The sequence below is a fragment of the Artibeus jamaicensis genome, unplaced genomic scaffold, assembly GCF_021234435.1.
Source record: "Artibeus jamaicensis isolate MK-2021 breed Jamaican fruit bat unplaced genomic scaffold, CSHL_Jam_final contig_700, whole genome shotgun sequence".
Lineage (NCBI taxonomy): Eukaryota > Metazoa > Chordata > Mammalia > Chiroptera > Phyllostomidae > Artibeus > Artibeus jamaicensis.
The window spans coordinates 8,053,234-8,076,233 of NW_026521930.1; the positions used below are offsets into that span (position 1 = coordinate 8,053,234).

At 58.6% G+C, this 23,000-nt stretch overlaps 3 protein-coding genes across 4 annotated transcripts; 1 reads left to right on the forward strand and 2 right to left on the reverse strand.

Moving 5' to 3' along the window:
• Positions 1–678: 678 nt before the first annotated feature.
• Positions 679–3,516, reverse strand: POLR3K (RNA polymerase III subunit K). The gene is made up of 3 exons (XM_037157302.2): positions 3,323–3,516; positions 2,627–2,714; positions 679–1,403 (listed from the first exon to the last, which is right to left on the reverse strand). Exons 1-3 carry the CDS (start codon positions 3,431–3,433, stop codon positions 1,276–1,278), a joined length of 327 nt encoding a protein of 108 aa, XP_037013197.1. The 5' UTR covers positions 3,434–3,516; the 3' UTR covers positions 679–1,275.
• A 107-nt stretch (positions 3,517–3,623) lies between these two features.
• Positions 3,624–6,373, forward strand: SNRNP25 (small nuclear ribonucleoprotein U11/U12 subunit 25). The gene is made up of 5 exons (XM_037157301.2): positions 3,624–3,899; positions 4,662–4,752; positions 4,978–5,083; positions 5,359–5,433; positions 5,889–6,373. The coding sequence occupies exons 1-5, from the start codon at positions 3,858–3,860 to the stop codon at positions 5,944–5,946; spliced, it is 372 nt and encodes a 123-aa protein (XP_037013196.1). The 5' UTR covers positions 3,624–3,857; the 3' UTR covers positions 5,947–6,373.
• Positions 6,374–6,690: 317 nt separating this feature from the next.
• Positions 6,691–21,178, reverse strand: RHBDF1 (rhomboid 5 homolog 1). Of its 2 annotated transcripts, XM_037157299.2 has the most exons (19): positions 21,062–21,178; positions 13,521–13,661; positions 13,320–13,450; positions 12,942–13,046; positions 12,163–12,376; positions 11,504–11,713; positions 11,310–11,432; positions 11,081–11,238; positions 10,395–10,652; positions 10,175–10,286; positions 9,997–10,071; positions 9,747–9,908; positions 8,931–9,031; positions 8,737–8,800; positions 8,252–8,346; positions 7,946–8,021; positions 7,780–7,880; positions 7,519–7,672; positions 6,691–7,387 (listed from the first exon to the last, which is right to left on the reverse strand). In XM_037157299.2, exons 2-19 carry the CDS (start codon positions 13,635–13,637, stop codon positions 6,968–6,970), a joined length of 2,676 nt encoding a protein of 891 aa, XP_037013194.2. In that variant the 5' UTR covers positions 13,638–13,661; positions 21,062–21,178; the 3' UTR covers positions 6,691–6,967. The 2 variants fall into 2 exon arrangements, with proteins under 2 accessions (XP_037013194.2, XP_037013195.2); XM_037157300.2 differs by lacking the exon at positions 12,942–13,046.
• Positions 21,179–23,000: the final 1,822 nt, after the last annotated feature.

Below are 23,000 nucleotides of genomic sequence, written 5' to 3' on the forward strand. Positions count from 1 at the left end.
AAAATAATAAGTAAAAAAAAAATTTTGTGATACTAAAATCATGACAAATCCCTATGTAAACAACAAAATTAATTGTGGTATACATTCAATTAACTCATAAAATGTTAAAGAAAACTACTTCACATGAGTAATTCTATGAAGTTTTAGCATGGCGTAACTTGTAAAAAAAAAGTAAATTACAAAAAGAAAAAAATCAATCATTTCTGGAAAAAAAATACCAAGACTTAAAAGTAAAAACCTGTATCAAAGGCATAAATTTAAGTCCCATGACTTTGTAAGTAAGACTTCATTATTAAGAGACTTGGAGCCCTGGCTGGTGTGCCTCAGTGAGTGATTGTCATCCTGCAAATCAAAGGGTGGCCAGTTCAATTCCCGGTCAGAGCACCTGCCTGGGTTGCAGGCCAGGTCCCCAGTGGGGGGCATGAGATCGATGTTTCTCTCACACATGAATGTTTCTCTCCCTCTCTTTTGCCCTCCTTCCCCTCTCTCTAAAAATAAATAAATAATATATTTTTTAAAAAGAGAGGGAGATTTGGAAAAGCAATTAAGTCCAAGACCCTGAGCACGCAATCAATCAATAACCTAGACCCTGTCCCCAGCTAGTTGAAAGTGTCCCTTTTCATTTCAGAGTGGAAAGAACACAGAAAGTATAAAAACATAGGATCTAATACATTTATTATAATCCTAGGTAGCAAGAATAAAAATAGTAAATTTAAATCTACATCATTAGCAATCTTGTAACCAGTTTAGTCCTAAGTCCTAGTTAATTTTGGAATCATGATTTGTGGTTTGACATCTACTTAAATCATATAAAACACTGAGAAGGCAATATTAAGTTTTTTTTATTAATATTAAAAATAAATTTTGATTAAATAAGTTTGCAATTAACAGTTAAATATTTAGGGACAAATAATGCACTAAATTAATAAATTTTACTTTATTAGTTGTGCAGTGTAAATACTTAAGATTGTTGGTTGATAGTAAAAGAACATCAGTTGTCCAATAAATGTAAAGGATGAATGAACAGGACCTTAAACAGCGTTCTTAGTTGTGCATACCCCCCCCCCCCAAAATCTCCCTGGACATCAATGAGTTCATCCACTGATTGGCAGGTGGGCTGTCCATTTCCTGATACCCTGGCCAACGACCCTAAAAACGTTGGCTTCCCACCACACCAGCAGAGACCCTCAGGATACACGGTGCTCACTCCCCGGCTAGGAATCCACTCCGGGGAGTAAGGTACACAGCCACCAACACAGCCGGGCCAACCCGGCTCTAGTCCCGCCAGCGGTGTCCACACTGAGCATTGCAGCACTTGTAGAAGGTGGTCATCGGCTCGTCTGCAGAGCGGGTCTGAAGCTGCATGAAATAGGCACGAGGATGTTCACATTTGGGACATGGCTCTAGAAACAAGAAAAAAAAACAAGTGACCCACAGAAGAAAATGATGTCTGTGACCAACATACCTCTTAGAGGTATGTTGGTGAAAGGCAGCAAAGACCGTGCTCGATTATCTAGTGTTCCCTGTACCATGATTTAAGGTTACAGACAGTGGTCGCATCCCCACTATGCTCTCACACTGAGGGAACCAGGAGAGCTTGCAAACCCTTCTCCTCCCCTCCCCAGGTCCCACTTCTCTTCTCAAATCTGGTTGAAAATAATGTAAAAGGTGACTTATGGCTGCTGTGTGAATTACAGGGTCTATACCCCACATGCTTCCCTAATGTGCGCCCTCTCATCTTCCCAGAGAAGCTCCAATGGAGGACTGGCCTACTTGCCCTTGTACTCAGGGATGCACTTTGGCAGTGAGCGCCTCAGGCCGTTCTTACCAAGGTCTCACTGCCCCTCCCACACCTTTTCAGAGGGCCCCAAGGCACACATTTACCTTCAGAGTGATTTCACTGTGAGAAACTAACACTGCTCTTGATGGAAACACCTTCCCACCCTCAAACACCATTTTGAACATTTGGTACATAATTCATCTTTTAATTACAAAGTCTGCCACTGCTAAATTTTTAACATAGCAGACTGGGATGGTCTTCCACAGGGAAGGAGACAGTACTGATCATGACTTAGATCCTTCTCCTCTCAGTACTGGTGGCATCTAGAGCTCTTCTCTGTCTTTCTTCCATCACAACTGTATCAGAAATGAATCAATATTTGAAATAAACATTTATTTTACTGAGGCTGCAGCTTAATGCTCTGTGGTATTAACTTTTAAAACTCTGCATTAGAGCAAAAAGGCTGTATTTTTCCTTAGACTTGCATTATTACTCCTGCCATTGTTGCCATGATAGCTACCACCTGTTCAGCGCCTGTTACCGGCCAAACACTGTAGAGCTCATTTTGTGCTCTTACCACCTACGAGTATGGATTAGCCCCCAAGAGGTCAAGGGACCCAAGATCACGCCACAGTAAGAAGTCACCCTGAAACTCCAACTCAGACATGCATGACTCCAAGGCTTGCTCCAATATCATTTGTGTAACAAATAGGTTATTAAAAAACAAATACACTCTCTATCTTTAGAAGCCCACTTCCTGTAAGTAACCACAGATTCTGACACAGACAGTCAGCAGCCTCCTGTACTTTATCCACAACTTGGTAATAAAGAGTTTTCCTTTCCTACCTGCAGTAGAGTCAACATTCTCCCAGGCAGCTGCTCCACCAAGCACATCATCCACTTCTTTCAGCTTTGGATACTTCCGATTTGTAACCTAACGAACAACAGCAAGACTTTCAACTCTCCAGGTCAGTGAACAGGACAGATCTGAGCAACCGAACCATACCTCCATACCTGCCCCCAAGGGTCTCCCCAGACTGCCTTCCTTCAACACTGACTGCAGTGGTACTAACTACAAACAAGGAGGTGCACGACGGGAGGGCCTCCGAGAGGCTGGTGTTGCTGGGACAAAGGAGCACCTTGGTATGTGAAGTCAGAGAAGCGAAGCTCGGGGGAGAAGTTCCGTCCTATGAACGCTTTAGCTTCCACTGAGTGCACGGGGGTAACTGCCGAGGGTTTTTTGAGCACGGGACGGTCTCGGGTTGACTTAAAAGTTAACGGGACCACTCTGGCCGCTGTTGTGACCACAGCGTAGGGAGCACATGTGTGAGCCGCCAGCTCAAAGAGAAGTAACGACAATAACCCAGGGTGACGGCGTTGGGAAGGGATACACGGATGGATTCCAGTCGGACTCGAAGGTACGGCCAATCGGAAGCGGCCGGGAGAGAACGGGAGGATAGAGGCGGACTCTGGGAATGGTGGCCGTAGAGCGCCGGGAGGCCTGTGAGAGGCGCCCGGCCCGACTCCGGGCTCGGTACGAACCTTGCGGGTGATGTTGTGCACGTAAGGGCAGGTATTGCAGGCGAAACGGTGGCAGCGTTGTCCCTCTTCCACAATGAGCCCATTCCCACAGCCCGGACAGAAGAGCAGCATGACAGAGACTTGCCCTGCAAGCCCCCGTAGTCCCTGCGGCCGTTCGGTGCCAAGTCAGAGTTTGGCCTTTGCTCGCCTAGGACCCGGACACCACCCCCTCAGCCCACCAATAGACACGCGGATTCTGCACTCCCAGGGAGCACTGCGGCAGGCCACCTTGCCCTTCTCATTGGTTCTGGCGGAAGCCCCACCTCTTCATGCTCTTCTGGCGGAACTGCGTGTGGTGTCTCCCGTACAGCACGCTCAGGGTCGCTCCTGCGGGCTGCCAGTCCAGACAGAGCTCTTGGGACGTCAAGGCGCCCTGGAGGAGGCGGAGGCGGAGGCGGAGGCGGCGGCACCACCTGAGGTGCAGGAAGTCGAGGAGGATGAAGAGGAGGCCCTTCCGCACTCCGAGGCTGTGGATGTGTTCCAGGAAGGTCTAGCCATGGTGGTGCAGGACCCACTCCTATGCGATTTACCGATCCAGGTGCGCGCGGGCAAGGGACCGGGGTTGTTCCCCAGTGAGCTGTGCCTAGGGGCGTGGACCGGCCCGCGGTGCTGATGGGGGCAGCGTCCCAGAGACCTCAGTAAGGCACCTCTAGGCGTAAACGAGAGTTTTAATCAGGGCCGGGCCTAGGATGGGGCTGCGAGGCTCTCGCCTTGGGCACGGAATTTAAAAGGGCGCCAAAAAACCCAGTTGTGAGGATACCTGACATTTTAACACATAGGTTTGTAACTCAAAGTTGATGTAAACAAGCCTATGGCAAACAATAATAAAGACATAGTTATTATTACTGGGTTTTCCCTTCTCAGTCTTAAGTATTAGTTCGTCCAACGTGGAGTTTTAGAATTAAACTACTATTTTCTTCACCTGCCACAACCTTGTCCCCAGGCTCAGGCCTGGATCCTGGTTGGTGGTCACAGGCTCTCAGACTGACAAGCAGGGTTCTTTCTCCTCCTGTTCATACCCTGGTGAGAGTATCCAGGCTGTTCATTCTTCTTGCCCGTTTCTCTGTTCCTTTCTTCCGAGTCTCTGTCCACTTTGGACTTTAAATAGAAAATGTGGTGGAACTTGAGACTGAGCTGCCGAAAAACTGGGAAGTCCTAATGTATAAGCGAGAATCCCTTCCCTTTCTTGTTCTTCCTAAAATATGGCACCACTTTTTGCACACTAACAGCTTGTTTTTCTCTGTTGTTGGGGGTGGTAAAGAGAACCAGGGCTCCCACCTCCACCCGTGGTCTTTTCTAGGTTACTTTGGAAGAGGTCAATTCCCAAATAGCCCTGGAATACGGCCAAGCAATGACAGTCCGAGTGTGCAAGATGGATGGGGAAGTCATGCGTAAGTGCTGCCCATCTCCCTTCAGGCCATGCAGGCTGAGCTTTCACAGGGGCTGGTCGGCGGGATGCTGAGAGACCATGCCCAGGGGGTTGGGGGCAACCACAAGCCCACCCTGCCCCATCTTGAGCCTCAGTCAGAAACAAGGCTTGACAGGGCTTCTGGGTTCCTTTCATGCCATCCGAGGCTGTGGCCATGAGACCCTCTCTCATTTGTCCCTTGTGGCAGCTGTGGTTGTAGTACAGAACGCCACGGTCCTGGATCTGAAGAAGGCCATCCAGAGATACGTGCAACTTAGGCAGGAGCGCGAAGGGGGCATTCAACACATCAGCTGGTGAGTGAAACGTGGCTGCTCCTTGCAGCCTTTCCTGGGAGGTGGTGCGGGACTCCACGGAAGCCCCTGCCGGGCACGTGCTTTCAACTGCCTGGTCTCAGTTACCAAGTACTGACAAGTGACGAGCTCCCTATTGCCGTCCTTCGGATCCTTCAGATAAGGTGGCGCTTCTGCACCTAGGGGTTATGCACCATGAGCCCTCCTCACACCCAGCCTCTGCATCCCAGCTGCCTGGCTACCCCTGCTTGAGGTTTACCTGAATCTTTATCTTGCAGGTCCTATGTGTGGAGGACGTACCATCTAACTTCTGCAGGAGAAAAGCTCACAGAGGACAGGAAGAAGCTCCGAGAGTAAGTTCAGGCCACATCTTAAGCTGCAGGGAGGCATGCAGACTGTGCCCTCTGGTTTCACATGCTCTACCAGAGGACTGGGCCCTCCCAGCAGGCTCTTCAACCAGTTCCTGGGAATTTGAGACCAGGGGAGTCCCTGGCTAGACCAATGTCCTCCTGCTGGGGGCTCTCCCTGCTCGGAGAATGGGAGGGAGGGGAGCAGTGAGGGGCCTACTGTTTCTTACTAGCGGCAGTTCAGGGCTACGCAGAGCCCAGAAGAGAGGAGAAAGAGTGTGTGAAGGCGAAAGGCTTCCCACTGGCACAGTGCGAGTCTGTGCGAGGATGGCCACCACCCCTCCTTCCTTCCTGGACAGCACATCTCCTCCCCATTCGTTCTTGGTTTCTCACAAGCCTCAGGTGAGGCATCACGGACATAACTGTAAATTGGATACTTGACATTTTTCCTTCTCTTTCAGTTATGGTATCCGGAATCGGGATGAGGTATCCTTCATCAAAAAACTGAGGCAAAAATGAACCTCCAAGCAGGACAACTGTGTGCTGGTGGCCAGGCTTCTCCCAGGTCATTGTCGCCTGTCCACAGAAGTAGACTCACCAGCTGTGCACAGCTGGAACTGCCAGAGTGAACTCGGGGCCCTCGGGAGTAGGACTGGGTGAGCCCATGCTCAAGACCTGAACTTGACCCCCTCCCTGACCTAAACACCATAATTTCATGGCGGATCCCACAGGACTGTGGGCATGGCCTCGTGTACAGAATAAATCTCTCTGCCATTTAGAAAAGTGACAAAGCCACAATACCAGGGTGAGAGGGCCTGACACAGCCCCCATCACAGGGGAGGCAGGGGGCAGAGAATGGTGCAGGTGAGTCCTAAAGGTCTAAGGTGCCATGTGAGCCTGTGGCTGTGATCTCTACAGCAGGCAGGAAATAAAGCAAAGCAACCGACTTTCTGTTTCTGCTTGTGGAGAAGAAAGAGCTTGTGTGCAAGAGCGCAGCCATGCACAGGGTCCACCTGCCTCAGTGCCTTCCCCCTGGCTCCTTGGATGGGCGGTAGCCTGGTGCTGAAGCAGCAGCTGCTGGTTGGGCTTATGGGGGCACTTCTAAGTCTGGGGGTGGGGGCATGTGACAGCTTGCCCATGGGTCTGTGTCTGTGGCTATCCGTCACTCTGAGGAAGGGGAGCAGGTGGGTCTACCTGACTTAGGGGCTTCACTGGGGGGAGGTGCTCGGACACTTTCCGTCAGAAAGGAGGAGACAGCTCAGGTCAAGTTGGTGGCAGCTAAAACGCTCCCAGTCCATTTATTGGCCACAAGAGGTGGTCGTCAAGAGACTAGTTAGAAGGTAATCACAGGAACTAGTGTAATAAATGCCCAGAAGTACAAGAGGTTCAACAATGGTGAACAAGGCACAAGAGGTCTGTGTCCAGGAAACAGGACGCCCACAGGGCTTGCTTGACAAGACCCTTTGTCCTGTGAGACTCAGGGTGGGTGGTCTGCCTGGCCCCAGCCTGCTGCAGGCCTGTGGCCCCGCCACCCCCCAGCTCAGTGGAGCTGGGCATCCAGCTCATACTTCTCACAGAACTTGTCGGTGAAGGGGATGCAGGTGAGGAACTCGCACCACTCACAGCGCACAGGGTAGAAGTAGAAGAGGACCACCAGGCCAGCCAGGAGGCCCAGGAAGACCACCTGGAAGACGATGATCTGGCAGCGTTTACGGTACAGGTCGAACTTGCCGAAGCTGATGTACGGCAGGAAGGCAAAGGAAAGGAAGAGGCCGCTGACGAAGCCGGAGATGTGCGCAAAGTTGTCGATCCAGGGCAGCAGCCCAAAAGTGAAGAGGAAGAGTACCACCGCCAACAGCTTGAAGAAGGCACGCCAGGGCCGAGCCAGAATCTGCCAGCTCTGGAAGAGCTCCACGAAGAGGCACGCCAAGATGCCGAACTGGGAGCCGGCCGGGCCCACCTGTGTGGGCAGTGGGGATGCTGAGCAGGGTCCTTGGACCGCAGCCGGCCCACCTCTCGTGGCCCAGAGCACAGCAGGACGGAGGGGCCACATGGAGATGCTCCCAGGCTTGAACCTGGCAGCAGCCTTACCTCTGCCCGGTATGGCAGGAATATGGCACTGGCTAGGTTACCGGTGACGCCACTCAACAGGTAGATGATGGCTATGCGGTGCCAGCCTGCTAGCTTCTCCAGGTCCCTCAGCACGGTCATCTGGAAGCAGACGGACACCAGGCAGTGCAGGATGCTGTGAAGTAGGGAGGGGGCACTCAGCAGGGAGGGCCACGCCCTCTCCAGCCACTCCTGAGGTCCCTGAGACCACCCGACCCTGCTCAGCCGGTACGTGTCACTTGCCCGGCGTGCAGGAAGAGGGACAGCCAGAGGCGGTAGAACTGGTCAGGCACCTCGGGGTTGAGGAAGGGCAGGAGCCCGCACACGTCGTCCATGCAGTGCACCTGCGCAGAGTGGCCTGTCAGCGCCTGCCCCGGCGGGCGGGGAGGGCGCGCACCCGGACGCCTACCTGAGAGCAGAGTGTGGCCTCCTCGTGGAAGTAGCCCCTCATGAAGTCACAGTACTCCCGGGAGGTGATCTCACACCTGGAAGGTCGAGTCAGGGTGGGGAAGCCTTGCAGAGTGGGAGGCCAGAGCCCGGGGGCAGAGGTCCCTGATCACACCACGCAGTCCTGGGTCTCCGCCCGACTCCCCTGTCTGCTGGCCCCGGAGAAGCCCAGACCCTCTCCCCCCGCGCCCTCGCTATGCCATGGGATCCCAGGACTCGGCAGAAGGCCAGAGCCCCGGGGCCCTGCTCTGCGAGCTGGCACACCCACCTGCCCTTGGTGCCGATGCAGCAGGGCCGGCCTGTGATGACGCAGTCCATGTGGGGGTGGTTGGTGTGGTTCCCCGCGCTACTTTTGGTGCATATCTGGGTCACAAATGGGACGAGTTGGGTAGGGGCCTCCTCCAACCCTGGGCCCACACTGTGCTTTGGGGGTTGGGGCAAAGGTGGACAGGCTCCACAGCAGAAAGCAGGCCTTGACTTCGAGCAAGCTTCTGCATCCTAAGCCTCAGTTTTCCCATCTGTCAGGTTGAATTCATGTCATTTGACCTCCCAAGTCTGTGTGGTTCTGGCTACATGTTTAGAGAGGCAGGTGCTGGTGGAAGGATCAGCTAGGCCGAGACCACGGGCATTACATCCGAAGACAGGGTGGTCCCACAATGGGGACCTCCTGGCCTCATAAATGGGTGAGGTGTGGACACCTCCCCCACATGGTACCGGTGACTCCCCACAACCCCAGCAATTATCCCAGCTCACCGGCCACTTGGTGATGTCATCTGGCCACTCATGGGGGTCCTCAGAGGAGGGCTCATCACACACCCTGCAGGAGCCCAGGAGGCAGTGAGACCCCGCCTTGTGTCCTTGCCACCCTCCCACCCAGCCCCACGGGGGAGCACCTGTGCCCTCTCCCAGCTGCTCAGGGAGGTGGGAATGGGGCCAGCAGTACTGACCTGGGGTCCTGGTGACAGACAGAACCGAACTGCCGCTTGTGGCCACCGAGGTCCGGGACGCTGGGATGGAAAGGCCACTTCACCCACACGGCCAGTGTAGACTGTGGGGGACAGGGCCGTCCTCAGAGCCTCCCCACAGCCAGCACGGTCTCCAGAAGGCAGGAGTCGAAAGCCAAACGCCAAGATCCTCCCGAGCCCATAACCCAAAATCTATCCATTTACACGCTGGCAATGTGCGCGCATGTGGGGGGAGAGTGTTACAAGCTCAAGAACGTAATTCGAGTCAGCGTAAAATTAAAAACCACCTGTGCGCAAAGTTAGGGCCCAACATAAATGCTGGCACCACCTCATAAAACATAATAAAAACTTGGAGGAGGGGGGTGGGCTGGGATGGGAGTAAAAAAGACAGAAAACTGTACTTGAACAATAATTAAATAAATTTAAAAAAAATTACTTTCCATCAGGGAAAAAAAACTTCGATGAATCTTTTTCTTTTGTAGTTGTTTGGTGGACAAAATAAGGCAATACCACTTCCGTACACTTAAGACAGGCACAAAAACAGCACAAAGCGCACGCCCAAGTCAGAGACACCACACGACTCCCTAACGGTGTCTGTGGGGGCAGACCGAGGGGTGGAAAGTGGTGACCATTACACAAGGGCCCTCGCGCAACGGGAAGGCGCACCAGGCCACGATCGGAGGAAAGGACAACTCAACCAGCGCCACCCAGAGTCGCAACATGACCTCAACCACACAATGCAGAGCTGCGGGCCATGCGCTGTGGGGAGGGGCATGCACTGTGGGGAGGGGCACGCACCGAGCACTCCTCCGCTGAGGTCTGCACGCAGCCCGACCGGTCATTGCGCACACAGCAGGCGGAGTGCTTCTCCCGCTCCCGCGCAGCCAGGATGAAACTGTGCACCTGTGGGTCCTGGCGCATGCAGGGCGAGAACTTGGCGCCCAGGTGAATGAGAGCCTCCTACAGGGGGTAGAATGTGCAGCTGAAGCCCTGGTTGGCTGCCGGCCCGGACTCCTTGCCCACCCACCCTGCCAAGCTCCTCCCTCACCGAACTGGGCCCAATCCAGAAGTTCTCTTGCTGCACATACTTGACATTCTCATAGACTCCACGGTTCCGCAGCACCTGAGAAGTCGGGAGGGGGTGGGTGGAGATCAGAAGGAGCCCACTCAGGCCGCCTCCTTCCTGGGTGGTCCGGAGGGAGTCCAGAGAGGGCCTTGGGGCTCACCGAGTCCACGGTCTCATGCTGCGAGAAGCCCACAGGTGCAATGCCGTAGATGCACACGGCCAGAATGGTGACCAGTGAGTGCACGAAGGTGAGCCAGTAGGTGAAGAACGGTCTGCAGGGCAGAGCGTCAGCAGAGGTGGGAACGTGGCATCTCCAACCCGAAGCCCCCACCCCAGCGCAGAGTCTGGCCTGCCACAAGCCACATCCCCACCGTGCCCACCTGTGGTCGTCCATGTCCTCGATCTGGCGTTTGACATAGCTGTCGATCCGCTTGCGATAGGTGCGGTTGGTTAGCCGTCCCACCATGCCCAGCCCATAAGGCCTCTTCTCCCGGGCAAAGAACTTGCGCACTGGCATAGCGATACGCTGGCCCCTCCGCTGCCCCACTGTGCTCACCACCTCCTGACGCAGCCGCACCCTGGGCTGCAGGGCCACGGGGCCGCCCTCCTTCTGCTTCCGCCAGCCACGTTCCAGGGGCCTGGGGGGAAGAAGCACGGTCACCTCCCATGCCAGACCCCTGTCCTGCCGCAGTCTGGCCCAGGCAGGCCCAGGGCAGCCCTCTGTCTCTGTCTTGCTCCCACGCAGTGGTGAAGACTCTGTGCACCCTCCTCCTTACATCTGAAGGGCAACCCCGAGCCCTTCCAAAGGTGGCAGGAAGGGGGGACAAGATCTATGACAGTTCCCTGGCCTCCCCGCCGAATTCTGTCCAGCCTCAGGGCTCTGGGACTTCACTTCTGTTCCACAGGTGGGCAGCTGAGACTCGAATGGAGCCCAGCCCCGAGTCATCCAGCCACAGTAGCCAAGGGGCCCCCTTCCCTCAACCCTCCAGGGCATCCTGCCCGGGCCCCACTGCTCCTGACCTCCGGCCCCAGCCCCGACTCCCCCCGCCACACCACTCCCGCGCACAGCATCAGGTGGCTGCGCTCCAGCTCCGCGCGGTCCAGGGCACCCCCCGTCATGTCCGCCTGGTCTGGGGCTTTCTCCCAGTCCTTGAGCGCTGCCTCCGACGGGGACTCGAACACCTCATCTGGGTATGTGGACAGCTCCTCGTGAAGGACACCTTCCTGAGCAAACACACACGGTCAGGGCGGAACACGTAGGTGGAGGGGTCAGGGGGACACCCCTGAGCTCTTACCCGGGCAAAGAAGGAGGTGTCCAGCTCGTCAGGGAAGTCCGCTGTGTCCTCCTCCAAGAAGCTGGCGGGAGTGAAGCTGCGGCGCTGCACCCGACGCAGTGTGCCATCCCTGACCGAGCGACCCTGCCGGCGAGGGGGTGAGCATGTGGCAGGCTACCGGTCAGCCCCACCCCCCACCCAGCCCCTGCACCCACCTTCACCAGCGCCGCAGCTGCCCGGAAGCTCATCTTGGCCACAGACTCACGCTTGCGCCGCCGTGGGAGCCGGTTGAAACCCGAGCGGGAGCTGGAGAAGGAGCAGAGGGAGGCAGCACCCGGAGTGACGGGCGTGTGCGGGGTACTCAGGCCATCGGCGGTGTCATCCGCCATGCGGAAGGCCCGGCCCCGGGCCAGGGGGTCTATGATCTGGCAGAGGGGAGGAGACGCAGGAGTCGGGGGGCTGGGTCATCACCCCAAAGGCTCCTTCCCCACCCCAGCCCCACTGTGGAGAACACAGCTGTTGCTCTTCCCACTCTCCGGTGGGTGCCCAGACAGCTGTGGGCACCCCCACGCCGCCGCACCCAGAGAGGTCCCCTCCCACCCCACCCCCGCCCCCACAGTGCCTTCACACTGCTCTTCGCCCCGGGATGCTCTCCCATCCCGAGCTGGCCCCACGGTACAACCCCAGGAACCGGTCCCATCCCCCAAGCCCCCCTCCCCAGATGGCATCTTAGGTATCTTCATGGGACCATCCAACCACCGTCCCAGACCATGAGCTTCAAGGAACCTCCTCTGCTCGGGTTGGCGGTGTCCCCAGCCCCAGCCTAGGGGAGCAGAGGGAGAGGCCTTTGGGAGGCAGCGGGGGGCAGGCGCACCTTTTGCATGCCCAGCTGGCATGGTCCCACGTACAGCGGCGGGGGCGTCTCCGTGCTGGTCAGTGACGCGTTGTCCTGGCTGGGCAGGTCTAGCTCCCGGATGACCTGCGGCTTCAGCTTCCCATAGCGCTGGCTGCAGTGACGAATGCTCTTGCGCTGCCACTTCTGGGTGCTGTCACTGTCCTTGCTCACTCCAAACCAGTCAGCTGTGCCCCTGCCATGGGAGGGACTCAACAAGGGGAAGCAGCTCTCTCCCCTCCCCAGCCGGGGCCTCGCAGGCCCCCTGCCTAGGTAGCACGCTTCCCCCAGGCCACCGTAGCTCCAGGGTCTGGGGTCCAGCTGAGCTGGGTCCAGTGAAGAGGATGAGTGGGTCCCAGCCCGGCTGCCCCCAAACACTTAGCCAACTCCAAACTCCACTAGAGCCGCAGATACTAGGCCCTGTCCAGGTGAGTATCTTACCCAGGCCCACACCCCACCCCTGAGAAGGGGGTTTATGAGGAGACACTGCGTCCAGAGATGGTCTCAGAGCTCTGCCCCTAGCTCGTCCAGGGAGAGCAGAGCCCTGGGCAGCAGCCTGACCTTGGATGCCACAGGACTAAAGCAACGGACACTGCAAGCCCAGGCAGGTTGCCCACAGCCCTTGGACATGCAAGTGAAACACCACCAGCACCGGCCAGGAGGAGCCCCAGGGGATGCAGACCGGGCTGCCAGCTCCCAAGAGGGCCCAAGCCATGCACACACCCGCTGAGGCTAACACACTCACACCCTGCCCCTGGTACCTGAGCAGGGACCGGGAGAGAGACCGGCGCTGTGGGAGGGCCCTGCAGGCAGCAGGGGAGCCCAAGAGGGGCAGAGTGTGGACGCGCCCAAAGCGCACCTGCCGGCTGTTCAGGAGCCAGAGCATTGGGGCGGGGGAGACAGAGAAGGAGAGAGCAAGTGCTGGGGCAGCAGAGAAGGGCGGTAGGTGGGAGGAGTCAGTCCCCAGCGCAGGAGGAGGCAAGGGCGACATGGGGAACGAGACTGAGGAGAAAGCTGAGACAGGAGGGCCCCCTGCCCCACTCCCAGCCTCACTACCCGAAGGGGACCCTGTGTGCCTGCCTCTGTCCCACCAGCCCCCAGCCCCCAACCCGTGGAGCAGCCCGGGCAGAGTGCCATACCTGCGGATGGTCTGCGTGATGGATGCCTGGCGCTGCAGCACCGGCCGGCGGGGCTCATGGTAAGGCGAAGGGATGTGGGCCGTCTCGGCTGGCATACTCACACTCCGCAAGAAAGCCTGGCGTCTCAGGGGCTGAGCAATGGGGTCATGGTGAGGGGACTGGACAGGAAGCACCCACAGCCCCATGCTGGCCAGGGCCTACCTGCAAGAAGGTGGGTTCCTCTGCCACAGGCGGCGCCACAGTGGGAATGTCTAACTTCAGCCAGGGTGGCTTCTTGCGCTGCAGGCTGCTGGTGCTGTCCCTGCGGGCCTCGCTCATGGTTCCGGGTATGGCAGTGCCGGCCTGGTGGGGGGAGGTGTTATTCACTCACATGCTGACAGATGCCCCAAGTTCCCTGGGCCCAGGCCCGGGAGAAAGGAGATGGGGTGACAGCCCTAACCGGGCTGGTCCCCCCCCCCCCCCCCCGCCAAAGCCCAGGAGCGCAACTCAGACTTGGACGGTCCCCACTGCATTCATCCTGACACGCATCGCCTGGCCCACGCCAGGCCACCAGACGATGTAAATGTACATGACATGTGTTAGAGCAGCTACTGGGAGCCACTCCTGGGTGCTTGGGACATGTAGGTGCAGAAACAGAGAAACCAAAACCAGACAAATCCCTGCCCTCCTGGAACTAACAGTCCAAACACACAATAACCTGTAAGTAAGCAGATAACACTGTGTTAGAAGATGTGAAGTGTGATAGGCACAAAATCGCCACATTGCTGTTGCCAGGGGCAGTGATGCCTCCCTGTGAGGTGACACCGGAGCAAAGGCTCGGAGGAGGAGATCGAGTTAGCAAGGCTGGGGCTGGAGGGTTTGTTCTCCTGGCACTGGGAACGGCCAGAGCAGAGGTCTGGGGAGCACGGGGCCCAGGCAGGCTGAGGAGCTTGCCGCAGTCTGGGCACTGGGCAAGCCTCAGCCCGCATCCTCTTAACCACCATGCTGTCTGCCCCAGACACAGAGGGCCCCCACGTTCACAACTGGGGTGTGTGAAGGCTCCGTGTCACAGAGGAGTGGCAGTGTGGCTTCCCAGGGTCTGAGAGCTGCTTCTGCAGCAGCGCCTCCTGAAACCCACCTGGGTGCAGATGCTGTCGTGACCACCAGGGGGTGCCATGCACCCAGAAAGAGCAGCATAGCAGCTCAGCCCCAAACCTAAGCATTTGAGACCCAATCCCAAATATGTCACTTTTAGGCACAGAGTAGGGGCCCAGGACCCAGAGCAGAGAGGGAGGTCAGGGTTTGACTTGGGCCACCACTGCCTGGCCATGGCACTGTGAGGCAAAAGTCAAGTGACCACAGTTTACTTGGCATTCCATTTCCCTCTTAACGAAGCATCACTCTCAGGACAGGTCTAGATGCCCCTTCCCAAAGAAGGGCCACAAAAGACCTGAAAACAGAACCCAAGGATTGGGAGGGTTCCCTGAGCACAACAGGGAGCACAGATACCACAGCAGTGGCCAACCAACACTCAGGGCAGACACCCCCAAATTCCTCAGCCCCCTCAAAGAGATTCAATCCCGACAGGTCTGTAACCCACCTACCAACACCCCCAGAAACGGCTCCCACTCCTGAGCCTGCTCCCCAGCTGCTTGGAATAAATACAGAGAAGGCCCCTCCCATACCTTAGAAATAAGGAAACGGAGGCCTGGAGAACAGAGGCTTGACTTGCCCGAAGTCACACATCCAGGGCAGCATGACTGAGGACAGGCCTGGGACACTGCTCGCGGCTCCTACTGCTCTCACAGCCCCGGGAAGGGCCAGGACCCGGCCCGGGGCAACTCCGGTGCTGCACCGGCCTGGGACTACCACCTGAGGAAGGCGTCTGCTCCCCCCTCCGACACAGCCCAGGGAGGGCACAGAGTGCTGGGCAGAGCTCCTCCTGCCCCTATGCAAACCAGGGACAGGCTGGGATAGTTCTCACAGCTGGGACTATATAGACCAAAAACAGCCCTGGATGCTGCGCAGGGCTCCTCCTGGCCCTCTGTCGACGGGGACCAGGCCAGGCTGCGGCCGGCAGCTCCCACCAGCCTCACACCCAACAGGGCACGCCACTGAGTGCTGCCCACAGCTCTCCCTGTTCTGCAATGACCAGGCCAGGGTGCTGCTCACAGATCCTATTACCCCTGCAGTGACACCACTCATCACTATCCTCCACCTGGCCCTGCACCAATTAGGGACCATCTCCAGGCCCTGCTCACAGCTCCCACTTGCGCTGCACCAACCAGGAACGTGCTCGGGGGAGAAGGAGTCCTTCAGGGTTGCCTTCCCCCAGCTCTGACTCCATCCCTCCCTCATGGTCCTACCTCTTCTCTGAGCTGACTATGTACCCAGGGGTCTCTCCGTTCAGACAGGCCCCTCAGAGCCAAGCCCATGTCCTCTCCCTTCTGCTGTGATCTTAGGACAAGAGCTGAAGGCGGCATTTGCTCGTACATCGCTGGGAATCCCTTCTGGGCGCCTACCCAGGCCGATCCCCACAATGTGGGGTCCGACGAAGGGGTCCCTGCAGAGGGACAAGGGCAGGCAGGTCTGGTGGGGGGCAGTGAGCAACATGAATCCTCCTGAAAATGGGTCTCCCAGGGGCCTGAGCCAGAAGAGCAGCCCTCGCCCAACCCATGTCACAAGCCCGACCCAGGCCTGTGTCGCTGGTGTGCTCAGCACCCCCAGCCCTCCCCTCACAGATCGTGTGGCCTTTAAGGTCCCCTTGCTGGTAAGGAGGTGACTGGGAAGGGCAGCCTCGGGTCTCAGGCACTAGTGGTGGAATTTCAGACGGCACCGGGCACATCGGGAAGATGGCCGGTGATGGGACAGGGGTGCCCAGAACCTGCAGCGCTGGGAGAGCTCCCAGTGTGCCCTCCGAGCCACAGTCAAGCCACGCCTACCAGGCACTGATCCAGGCCACCTGCCCCCCGAGACTGTGCTGGACCCTGTGGGGTCTTATGGGTGAGGAACCAGACAGGATGGGAACCCCCTTAGCATTTCAGAGGGGGCAGCTGTGCTGCCTGCGGCCCATGCCTGCCACCTGGCCACCCGGTGCCCATGTAGCCTCGATGTCCTCGCCTGAGAAGCGAGCCAGTGCTTCTGGGGGAGTCGCTGTGAAGCCCGGACAGGTGCAAGGCCCAGAGTGGCACCTGGGACCACTACTGGGAATCTGCAGCCTGGGGGCGAGGGGGGGTGGCCTCTCCACGCGCCTCCCCCTGCACGTCCCCCACGCCTAGGTGATAGTTGCTGGCTCCCTGCACAGCAGTACAAGGAATCTCTGCCAGCTGAGCGGTCAGCTCCCCCCACCACACACATGCACGACTTTCCAGGGCGCCTACTGCCTGCCCCGCCCCCTGGTCCTCCTGGCCCTGGACTCTGCTCGCACAGCTCAGGAGTTCTCCCACGTGTGTGCCGCCCCGTCACTGCCGGGCCCACCATGCTCCAGAGCCACTGCCAGGGAAACGACGGCCACTTTGGAGCACAGGCTAGCAGATCCTGGTGGTCCCCATGATCTGGGTAATGGGAGATTCCTGAAGATGACCCTTCAGTTGGGTCTGGAGGAGGAGCCAACTGTATGATCATATCAGGCAGGAACAGCACAAGCAAGGAGCAGGAAAGCAGGTGGTCAGCATGCACGGGCAGCCGGGCAGCCCCCGCAGGCCCAGGCCCGCGGTCTGACCAGGAACACAGGGCCACGCAGCTCATGATGCAGCACCAGCTCCCTGCCTGTGTACCCAGACCTCCTAGAGTCCCTGGCCTCCACCCAAACCCCTCCTGTGTGCGGGGCAGAGGCAGGAGGGTGCTCTGTAGCCCACGCTGCTCCGGGACACCCAGCCTGCCCTCCCCCTGTGTGCCCAGTTTCCCATCTGGGCCTCAAGTGGGTGGGATTCACAAGGAGGGCTCTGCACCAGCACCCAAGGGTGTGGGGGAGGGGCGGGCCCAGACTGGACAAAGAGTCTGGAGTGGGGAGGGTGCAGTGCCTGTCCAGAGGACACAGTGGCTCAGTGTCCAGGCCTCCCCTGGGCATACAGTGGGCTCTTGTTCCCAGACAGCCCCTCACGGTGGAAATCCCAGCAGCATCTCCTCTCTGCTGACCCCTCCGGGCAGGGAGAAACCACAGCCCGACTGCGCGGGGTCACTCGGCATCTGAGTCACTCTGGCAACATCCTCGGCTGCCCACCCGGGGCCCAGCCCAGCAGAAGACTCCCAAAGGAGCAACTGGAAGTAAAGTGAGAATTGCTGACAAAGCAAATGCCAAGGGTGGGGACCCAGACCAGCAGGGGGACACAAAAACAACACTGCTCCCCAGGCATTTGAGTAGCTCGGGACAAGTGTGGGGCAAGATGAGCCGAGTTGGTGAAGAGGGCCCTGCAGAGTCACAGGCCCCCTGGGGCTGCTTTAAGCGCAGTGAGAGGAGTGGGAGCTGCTCCGACATCAGGGCGAACGGCTGGGGCGCGCAGGGGGAGGGTCCCCCTCTGGGGCTCACTGAGGACATTTCAGGCCAGAACTGTACATGGGTGCAGCAGGGGCCAGGCCACAGGAGCCAGGGTAGGGAGGCCAGGAGCCACGGCAGCTCCTGCGCACAGTGTGCACTGAAGAAGCGAAGAGGCTGAGGCTGCCGGCCGGCTCTGGGGAGCAAGCAGCCTAAGCAAGGTAGCCAGGGAAGGGCAGCAAGCCCGGACGTAAGAAGGCCCAAGACTGTGTGCCGTGAGCAGGGGCCGTGGGGGATGCTGGGGACGGAACCCTTCAGAGATGCCCTGTTTGGAAAGTCGGGCCAAGAGGCAGGAGGAGGCAGGGGAGAAGTCCTGGCCTGCCCGGGCCTGGCAGCGGCCACAGCTGGTGTGAAGCTGGATCCCCAGGTGTGAGCAGAGCCACCACTGTGCCCAGACCTCCCGCACACTTGCAGGACCATGCTGGCAGGGGTAGCCAGAGGCCAAGCGGACGGTCCAGCCCCAGGACCGAGCCTGCCAAGCATGGGCTCCCTGCCCTGCCCTGCCCAGGGGACCGCCCACCACTGAGGTCAGCTGGAGCATGAGCCCCACCCCAGGATGCCTGCCCCGACGTGTCCCCGGCTCACCTGAGCATGGTCCCAGAAGCCAGCTCCTCCAACCTCTCCACTAGAGCCCTGATCTCTGACCCTCAGTCTTCTGTTTGACCCCTAATCTAAAGCCCAACCCAGACCTCCCATGGGAGGGGGGGGATCATCAGCTGTTGGCAGCCCAGAATCCAGTCCTTCTCCACCACACACTGCTGGATGATAAAGCAGAAGTCACCTACCTGGGCTTCTTAGCCTCATCTGCAAATGGCATTGTACTGGGAGGGATATAGGCCAGGCCCTCGACCCTCCTCAACCCTCCTCAACCCTCCTCAACCCTCCTCAACCCTCCTCAACCCTCCTCAACCCTCCTCAACCCTCCTCGACCCTCCTCAACCCTCAGAGGGAAGCTGGGCAGATCTGAGACCTGGCCAATGACCTGCATGCTGCCCTCCACGCATCAGAAGGTCACATCCAATCCCTGCCTCCCCGGGTCACCCACCAGGGCCAAGGGGCCTGCAGAGGGCCTCTAACGGAACAACAGAGTCTTCCTGCTGGAGGAGGCCCCAAAGGCACGGGAACCTGACCTGGGAGGGCGGCACACAGGGTAGGAAAGGGAGCCCCGAGTAGGAGGCACTGTCCAAAGGCCCAGCAGGCACCCAAGGGTTACCACTGGCCAGAATTAAAGCCCCTAACCCCGCTAGGTCTGACAGAACAGACATACCCTGGGGCGTGGGAGCCCCAAGGCGACCTGTCCATGCCATAGTCAGTGAGGGGTAGGGGCAAGGACTTAGCTACAGCAGATTGCGGGGGTGACGATCCGGAGTCTAGCTGCACCTTAGGAGTTAGGTGGTAGCAGCCTGTCAAACAGCAGAGGGAAGAAACAAGCTCTGAGAGGCCAGTCACTGCCTGAGGTCACTGGGTCTCCGAGGGGATTTAAGCCTTGGGCCACGTCTGTATGGAGCTGGGGTAAAAGGGACCCTGGGTTTCTCAGGCTGTGAAGGGCTTTTGGGCCCCTCTGGACACTCTTTCCACCCTCTCCAAGCCAGAGCATCTCGGTTCAGAGAGAAGAAGTCACCCTCAAACACGCCCAACCCAGAACATAGGCAGAAGCCGAGGAATCCGATCCTTGGACAGAAAGTTGATCCTGTCACAGACACCAGAGTGGGGAAACTGGACCTGGTATGGAGCAGCCCCTCACATCCGGGGAGAGCGGCAGTGGGGGAGGGGGGACCACCCTGAGCAACGGTGGAAGCTGAGAAGACCCTAAGGGGGCCATGAAAGGCAGTGGAGACCTGGGTGATTCTCTCTCAACCAAGGGAGCCCCTCCAGTGGGAGCCCCCAAAGGCAGGGTCTGTCTGGCCGGCACAGTGACGCTGAGTGAGGGGCAGTGGACACAGCAACGCCCCAGCTCTGCTGCCCTGGGTTGTCAGTCTATGCAACAGGAGGCAGCTCAGCCCATGGAGGCTTCTTAAAGGGGTGACACCTTCGATCTGGGGCCACTTGACTCCTGTGTCCTCCTACTGGCCCCTGTCCATTCTCAGGCAAAAGGACCGAGACTATCCAGAACGACTCCTGGTGGCAGGGGGCTAACAGGAGCCCCTCCCACCCCAGCCAGTTACTTGGTTCCCCAGGTTTCTCCCAGTCTCTGGGTGGGGGCTAGGGGCTAAAGCTGGTTCTGTGGGGGTGGGGAATGCCCAGCATCTAACTGAGACAAACCTGAAAAGCCAGTTTCATCCTTGAATCTTCTCTGCCAGGAAGTCCCAAGGTGTGTGTGTGTGTGGAGGGGAGGGAGGGTCTTTCATAGCACGGAGCAGGGGCTCCAGACTGGGGACTCCCTGCCCATCCCCCCATCCGGCCCCACAGACACACCCCAGCAGGGCGACAGCCAGCCCTCACCCTCTGCTCTGAGCAGCTAGGGTCCCTCCATCTCCCCAGCCAAGAAAAGGCCCATTTCCAGGCACCCTGCAGCGGCCTCACGCTCAACCCTGGCCTGCTCCTCCTGACCGCTGAGCACCAGGTAGGGGACTGACTGTCTTCGGAAGCACCTCCCAGAGCCCCGCAGTTTCAGTGACTACAGATGGGGAGAGGGGTCCATCTCCACTCCCAGCCCGACAGCTGCTGCCGTGAGTGCTGATACGATTCCCATCCCCAGGGAGTAAGTTCAGCTGGGACCGGGATGATCCCAAGAAGTTCCACCCTCTGGACCCTAGTTTCGACTAGGAGTCACCACCCGCCGGTGGCAGCCGGGAAGGAGAACGTAAGTGGGGAGGGTACAAGTGAGGAGCCCGGAGACAACCCCGGACTCAGAGTCCTCCCGCTCCCGGGACCCTCAGCTGTTGGGCGGGGTCGGAGCCGAGCTGTCCGGCCTGGTCAGCCCGCAGGGACATGCTAATCCAGCCACGGGCTATTTTTGCGGCGCGCCGGGTTTGGAATCCGGGGTTGGGCCGCCTCCGCGGGCGGCTCGGGAAAATCCAGAAAGGAAAGTTCGGGCGCCTCGGGCGGGGAATGGAGCGAACCCCAGATCCTGACCCGACCTGGACCCCAAACCCGACCCGACTCCGGCCGCTGCTGCCACCGGCTCCGGCCGGGGTGCGCTGAAGACCGGCCCGAGCGCCGCGGACGCAGCCCGGAACCCGCCCCGCCCGCGGCGCCCCGCGCCTTCCCGGCGGGCGCGCTCACTCACCGCTGCCACCGCCAACACCCGGGGTCCTTCGGGCTCCCGAGGGCCTCCAGGAGGGGCCGCCACCGCCGGCCGGGAGGGCTCCCGCGCCGAGTCCCCGCCCGCGAGCCCGCCCGCCCGTCCGGCCCGCCCGCCGGGAATGCCAGGGCGAGAGGGGCGTGCGCGCCGGGGGCGGGCCCGGCCGGAGGGGGCGGCCGCACTGACTCAGGGCTCAGGAATGCGCGGCCCGCCCGGCCCGAGTCACCTCCTGCGGGAAGGCGACTGAGCTCTGCTCTCCCCGAAGTCCGGCGGCCGGGACACCTGTGGCTGGGGGGTCCCGAGAGCCGCAGCTGAGGAGAGACGACCTGATGGCCCGGCTGGACGGAACCCGATGGTCCACTACAGACTGGGCTCCTCAGCCTCTCCCTGACTCCAGTGACTCCTGACCCTTCTCTGCTCGATTCGTGCTTGACAAAGAGGGGGTGGGGGTGGGAGAGTGTCTCTGGATGTCCTGTGAACCAAACCACCAACCTCCCCCAAAGGCCCACACTGACAGGTCACTTCCCTGCACTTCCCCGAGCCCACAGGAGCGCTCACACTTACTCTGCACACAGTCCCACTCAAACGCACATGCTCCTGCATTCATGGACTTGCACACACTCACGCTCACATCTTCATTCACACACAGCTGTTCACACAGACTCACATACACCACCTACTCATACACACAATCACACACTTCCGTGCCCCCTCTCACACGCTTACGCATGTGCACATACCACAATTTTACACTTCCATTTGTGAGTTTACACACTCACACGCACTGAAGGCAGGATCAGAGCAGTTACCCCGTCCTCAGGCTGTGCTCCACACCCCTGGAAACCCTGCCCCCACAGCAGGCACTCCCAGGCCAGCCTGAGCCTGCGGCCCCTAACGCTTTGGAGCGTGTGGCTGACTCTGTGCTCTTCCCTCCTGCAGAGCTCACCAACAGCCCGGGTGGGCTCATCCCTACACTCTCCGAGTTGGACACAGAACGGCCCATCTGTCCCTAGGGGAGGCTGAGGCTGCTGGTGGGAGTTTCCCAGCATTCCTCGCTCCTGACATTGAAGGAGTCTGTGAGGCCCAGCCACCCAGAGACAGACCCGAGGAAATGGGGAGGGGTGCCCATAGCAGGGTACAAGCAGGAGCTGCGGGTGGTGGAGAGGCCCGAGCTTCCCTGCACAGTTGACACGATGGTCCCCCGTTTTCCCAGAGAAAAACCGGGCTGCCCTGACCGGTGTGGCTCAGTTGGTTGGGCATCTTTCCACAAACAAAAAGTCGCCGATTTGATTCCCAGCCAGGGCACAGACCTGAATTGCAGGCCCGGTCCCCAGCTGGGGTGCCATTTGAGTACATGTGAGAGATAACTAACTGATCGATGTTTCTCTCACACATCAATGTTTCTCTCCCTGTCTTTCTCCCTCCCTTCTCGTCTCTAAATAAATAAATAAATAAAATCTGTTTTAAAAAAAGAACTAGGACCACAGTCTCCCAAGGACCCTTCCACCAGGTGTCAGAATTGGGCACATGAGACCCAGCCCCTGAAGCCTCAGAGGGCCCACAAATGCGTCCTCAGGCCCTTCGCTGGTCAGAGACCAGGTGGCACTCTCTGTCTCTGAGCAGAGTTGCTGCTGTGGCTGGCAAGCCATGCCCAGTGTCGGGCTGCAGAAAACAACCTGGTTCACGGCTACACAGAAAATCAAGTCGACGATGCGAGGTAGCAGCCAACTGACAGGTCGGCCCAGACCCTGGGCCGGGGCCCGAATCTTCTGGCTGCCTCCCCATCCACACCTTGGAATAAAGAAGTGCCTGCTCATTCCAGGTCCCCCATGGAATATTAACTTGATTCTAGGCACAGGGACACAGTCAAAGCTTCCGAGGGGCTAGAAGGGACTCTTTCACTAGTGGAGGGGGTGACTACAGG

Bases quoted from the DNA above. Each gene is read 5' to 3' on its own strand.
- POLR3K (XM_037157302.2), bottom strand. From the start codon at position 3,433: ATGCTGCTCTTCTGTCCGGGCTGTGGGAATGGGCTCATTGTGGAAGAG. The intron at 2,715-3,322 runs GTTCGTACCGAG...GTTGTTCGTTAG, and splicing joins TGCACAACATCACCCGCAAG to GTTACAAATCGGAAGTATCC. The intron at 1,404-2,626 runs GTAGGAAAGGAA...TCTTGTTTCTAG, and splicing joins GAATGTTGACTCTACTGCAG to AGCCATGTCCCAAATGTGAA.
- SNRNP25 (XM_037157301.2), top strand. From the start codon at position 3,858: ATGGTGGTGCAGGACCCACTCCTATGCGATTTACCGATCCAG. The intron at 3,900-4,661 runs GTGCGCGCGGGC...GGTCTTTTCTAG, and splicing joins TATGCGATTTACCGATCCAG to GTTACTTTGGAAGAGGTCAA. The intron at 5,434-5,888 runs GTAAGTTCAGGC...CTTCTCTTTCAG, and splicing joins GACAGGAAGAAGCTCCGAGA to TTATGGTATCCGGAATCGGG.
- RHBDF1 (XM_037157299.2), bottom strand. From the start codon at position 13,637: ATGAGCGAGGCCCGCAGGGACAGCACCAGCAGCCTGCAGCGCAAGAAG. The intron at 8,801-8,930 runs GTCAGTACTGCT...GGGCTCCTGCAG, and splicing joins GTCTGTCACCAGGACCCCAG to GGTGTGTGATGAGCCCTCCT. The intron at 8,347-8,736 runs GTGAGCTGGGAT...TTTGTGACCCAG, and splicing joins ATGACATCACCAAGTGGCCG to ATATGCACCAAAAGTAGCGC.